The sequence below is a fragment of the Penaeus vannamei genome, chromosome 34 (assembly GCF_042767895.1).
Source record: "Penaeus vannamei isolate JL-2024 chromosome 34, ASM4276789v1, whole genome shotgun sequence".
NCBI lineage: Eukaryota > Metazoa > Arthropoda > Malacostraca > Decapoda > Penaeidae > Penaeus > Penaeus vannamei.
This window is the reverse complement of record NC_091582.1, coordinates 26,651,425-26,656,424: the sequence shown is the minus strand read 5'-3', so window position 1 is coordinate 26,656,424 and position 5,000 is coordinate 26,651,425. Positions and strand designations below refer to the sequence as shown.

At 37.8% G+C, this 5,000-nt stretch overlaps 1 protein-coding gene across 5 annotated transcripts in view; it reads right to left on the bottom strand.

Moving 5' to 3' along the window:
* Window positions 1–2,141: 2,141 nt before the first annotated feature.
* LOC113829282 (protein CASC3) overlaps window positions 2,142–5,000 on the bottom strand; it is a 23,705-nt gene continuing 20,846 nt past the window's right edge. For 2 of the 5 annotated variants that reach the window (XM_027382412.2, XM_027382414.2), the window contains exons 9-10: window positions 4,642–5,000; window positions 2,142–3,111 (exon numbers count right to left, since the gene is read on the bottom strand). The exon at window positions 4,642–5,000 is cut by the window's right edge and continues 108 nt beyond it. In XM_027382412.2, coding sequence (XP_027238213.2) covers window positions 2,488–3,111; window positions 4,642–5,000 — 983 coding nt within the window. In that variant the 3' untranslated portion in view covers window positions 2,142–2,487. The remainder of the gene's footprint in view (window positions 3,112–4,641) is intronic. The other 3 variants (XM_027382416.2, XM_027382415.2, XM_070113613.1) reach the window with 3 other exon arrangements.

The window sequence follows — 5,000 nt, the reverse complement described above, 5'->3', positions numbered from 1 at the left end:
ATTTCAGTAATAATGATTTCTGTCGGGGTATTGAAAGAGTTCCGTGAAGTTAAATGAATGAAATATCTGACAGACATGCAGCAAACTAGAAATCTTGTAGTTGTTAAATACAATTAAAATTAATACACAGAAGAGGGTGGGAGAAGGAGGGTGAGAGGAGAGGAAAGGGAGAAAGGGAGAAAGAGGGGAGGGAAGGAGGGAGGGATGGAGGGAGGGAAGAAAGGAAGGATGGCAGGAAGCGAGGAAAGGAGGGTGGAAGGAGAGAAAGAAAAAACAAAAGCAAGAGCAATAGCAGGCGTAGAGAGAGAGGAAGATTAGAGAGAGCAAGGGAGAATGAGAGCAAGAACAATAGATAAGAGACAGCAAGAGAGAGAGAGAGAGAGAGAGAGAGAGAGAGAGTGAGAGTGAGAGTGAGAGTGAGAGTGAGAGTGAGAGTGAGAGTGAGAGTGAGAGAGAGAGAGAGAGAGAGAGAGAGAGAGAGAGTGTGAGAGTGAGAGTGAGAGTGAGAGTGAGAGTGAGAGTGAGAGTGAGAGTGAGAGTGAGAGTGAGAGTGAGAGTGAGAGTGAGAGTGAGAGTGAGAGTGAGAGTGAGAGTGAGAGTGAGAGAGAGAGAGAGAGAGAGAGAGAGAGAGAGAGAGAGAGAGAGAGAGAAAGAGAGAGAGAGGGAGCGAGAAAGAGAGAGAGAGAGAGAGAGAGAGAAAGAGAGAGAGAAAGAGAGAAACAATAATTTGCTTGCTCATTTTAAAAAATATTTAAAAATAAATACTTTTGTCTTTTACTGACACCATTTAAATAGCTGCTATTTGCTTAATGAGGTAGAGTAAGTAACCCCTTATTACAAAGTTATGAATCCTTTACAGTATAGATGGTAAAGATACATAACACTGAGAGCAGATCAAAGGTGATCAGAAAAATAAAGCTGGTCTTTCAAACACTATGTTTACAAACTGTGGTAGGATTAGTGTTTATACTTTCTCATATTTCATTAAAAATATTTTGTCCATAGTGCATCCATTTTAATTACTAATTCTAACTGCAAATTGATAATATACATATGAAAATTACCATCCACACACATTAGATTAGCAGCCCATTCATATTACATTTCCTTGTCTGCACATCGGATTGTAAAGTGATCAGATCTTATTTTTACTGCAATAATAAAAGGAATTAACTTGCATACCATTCTTGCATTTTGCATCAAACCCTGTTTTGAGGGCCCAATAAAAAAATGCTTCTGATAATCTTAAGTATTCTACCAAAGTTCAATTTTTGCCCATCAAGAAATGTCAAAACTGTAACCAAGAGTGAAAATCCATGTTGCTGCTTGAGACATGAAAAACTGAATGGAAATTAAGCAATGCATTTACATGTGCTATTCATATCTCAATATGAAATTAGCAAATTAATGTCTCATGCAAGTTATGCAACAGATACCGAGTATTATGAAAATAAATATTATCGAGTTGTTATAAAAAAGAAAAATCTTGTATATAAATGTGAATGTTTATAAATATCAAATTGATTGAAATGTGGGTAATAATGATTAAGTATAAAATGGTTTCCTTACTTTAAAAGAGTAAATACTTCTAAGCTGCCAAAAAGTACAGCTCAGATTATATCCATATCCATGTCCTTCCAGGACATAATTTTAAAAAAAATCTAAATTCCCTATTTTTGAAATTCTACCAACTAATTTAACTTTGTACAAAATATATACTACATATACAATAATACCGCTCAGGCAACAAGACATTCACATGTGCATACATGTCATCCAAAAGTAGACAAAATCATACTCAAAACCCATACTTCTCATGTACACACACATATACTCCTACATAATCACAAGTGCATCATTTTCCAACATTATATGATAGCTTCCCATACAGTATCATTATAATCAATCATGCAGCGTTTAAGGCTTCGAGGCTTTACATCCTATTCCTCGATCAGATATATGATTTTACCTCCATTGAAGATGATCCTCTTAAGACCATCTCCATTCTTTTTCCTCTAAAGTACTCATTTCTCAACCCTGTGAGGCACCTTTGCAAATGCAACCAAAATTCTTTGCATGCCGTCTTAAAAATCATTCAAAGGAATACTGAAAAATAGGATTCACAAAAGTAAAAATTAAAAAACTGAAGAATTTTTAATCCTTTAAAATATGTATATTTTGACATACATATGACCCATCTACCCGAGCTCGAGGATCTAGACGTACAAAGATACATTATGCAGCTAACATCATTATGCATACATTAAATGCAAACAATTACCAAATTTAACCAAACTAACAATTTATAAAGCTATAGCATATATAAAATGCACTGTCTGAAGCTGGTTTTTTAGCTTTTTTTATTGCCTACATCAAGGAAATGTCTGACTGGATGACAAGTCTCAAATTCTTAACTCAGATAACAGGTAATAAATATCTGCCAGTCAATTAATAACACACAATATACACTAAAAACATTACATAACATTAAGAAGCTGCTACTGCTGTATCTGGTGTTTCTGATACTGGTGGCGGTGATTGTAATTCTTCACTTGATGCCTTCTGTTCTGCTGGTTTCGTCTCAACCACTGGTGCTTTAACTTCCTTCTCGGGAACAGCTGCAGTTTCCGGAGTATCTACGGATGGCTTTGCTTCAGTCGTTTCTTGTTTTGTAGTGGCTACCTCTGGTTCACTGTCTTTAAGATGATTATCTACAGTTTTTGAACTTTTCTCTTCTTTGGTGTCCTTTTGCTGGTCTTTAGATGCCTCAGTCGAGGAAACAGTTGGCTCCATTTTTTCTACACTTGCTGCCTCCTCTTGAACCTTCTCAGGCTCTTGATACCTCTCCTTGGGGTTCTCCACTTCCTGGTTTGACACCTCAGGGTTCAACTCTTGTTCTGAATGTTCTGGGCCTTGCTCATCTTGTCTAGTTCCTGCTGCACTATCTTGAGCAGCACCTCCTTCCTTTCTGCTTTCCCTCTCCGGGGGTGGAACAATTGGGATAGCAGCCTTCGGTCTCTTCTGCAGAGGCAAATTGATCCTAGGGAGATGTTGCTGACTCTGGGTGTTGTAATAGGTGACACCATTACTGTAGATTTCACCTGGCTGAGACTGAAAAAAGATGGGGAGAAAAAACATGAATGAGATGCAAAGATATCCAGTTCATGTTCAATCTCTTTCCTTAACATGGTATACATGTGAATAGGTATATCTAAATCATTCCAAAGAAAAAATAATTAATTTTTTTTCTTTTCTTTTTCTAAGCATTAAATATATCCTACCATGCATGGAAAAAGAGAAACTGTCACAAAATGGGATAACATGGCAATTTCAATGAAAGTTATGCCAATTAAAGAAAAATAATTGCTTGTGAAATATAACTTTATAATTCAAGCTTATTACACAAGGCCATAGCAGATTTGCAGGAGAGTAATGCTTCATATTTGTTTATTGCAACCTTGGAGTCAGGTATATAAAAAATACATCCAATGATACTTGTTATTAAATATGTATATGATAATAATCTATTCTGATCTTGTTTCTCTAAATTCCTTACATGCTTTAAAACTTTACTATTGTATTTCCTCTACAACCTGTAAATAAGGATGGATGATAAAATAGGAGAATTTGTTTATATTAATAAGTCAAATAGAATTAGGAGACCCTTGCAGCTCAAGCAAAACCACACACAAGCCAACAAAAGTAGCAGCATTAAGGTTATCCTCCTGAAGTAATTTACAATAGCAACACTGCAAGGATTTGAGGCAGTGACAATAAACACAAACACACACAGACACACTAATCAAATCATTAACACCTAGTTAATGCAAACTAGTAGCTATAGAAATAACCTTGACACTACCTACCTCAAGCCTGCTACATCCATTATGTTCCATCATAGCACTCCAATATCTAGCCTAAACTGCTCTCAGATGCATTATCAGAGGAACTTGCCCATATATCCAAAACTAATGCTGGTTACATCAACAAGGTTCCTGTTGCTCTCCTCTCCAGAAATAAATTAAATATCCCTGCTCTATTTGCTTCTTTGTGTAACCTGTATAATGCTGCTTTGAAAATGTTTTGAACTTCAGTCTCCTCTCGTATGACAAAGTGAGTACTAGAAATTTTACCCTGTTCAACTCAATCTGCTGAACCTCTTTTGTTACTGCAACTTACATATTTTAAAATCATGTAAATGGTATCTTTCATTTTATCTACATTCATACTAACCACAATGCAATTTTAGGATAAACTTTCTTCCCTCTATCTTTATTTAATCACAACTCCAGTAATAATCTGAATTTGTACCTATAATTCTCTACAAATTCTATACTATGACCAAAAGATATATCTTTTCTCTTAAAAAGAGCTCAAACAACAAAAGAGGTTTGTTCAAAGGTTTCTGGGCCTTCTATATCCATATCTCTCCTTCCAGTTATGAGTCAAAACGCATGAAGTAAATAATGTAGATGCATTCAGATATACCATGAAATAATCCTAATTTCCAAGAACAATCTCACTCAACCACTTGTAAACTCAACTAGATCAGTAAAAAAAGTAAATAAATAAATAAAGTGCCTACTGTATGACTTACAAGTAATCATGTGTGTAGTGAAAACAGTAAAATGCACAACTTACCACTGTGCCTGGGGTGAAGCCCTGGAATGGCGGGAACTGAGGTGGGTGGGGGCCAGCTAACGGAGCAGCTCCTGGGAGAGGGCCAGGGTGGGGGCCAGGGTGTGCTCCATAGTTAATCATGTTCTCAGGGGGTAAGAATGGCGGGCCAGTGACAGGAGGGCCTGGTACTGGAGGTGCACCCACCGGAGGAGCACCGAGGGGTGGCGGCGCGCCCACAGGAGGTCCAGCGACGGGCGGTGCGACTGGAGGGCCATAGAGGTGCGGTGATTGTGTGACCGGCGGGAACGGGCGAGGTGCCGGTGGTCTCCCCAGGAAAGGCTCTGGAGGGAAGGTGGGTGGGGATGTAAAGGCTGGAGGAA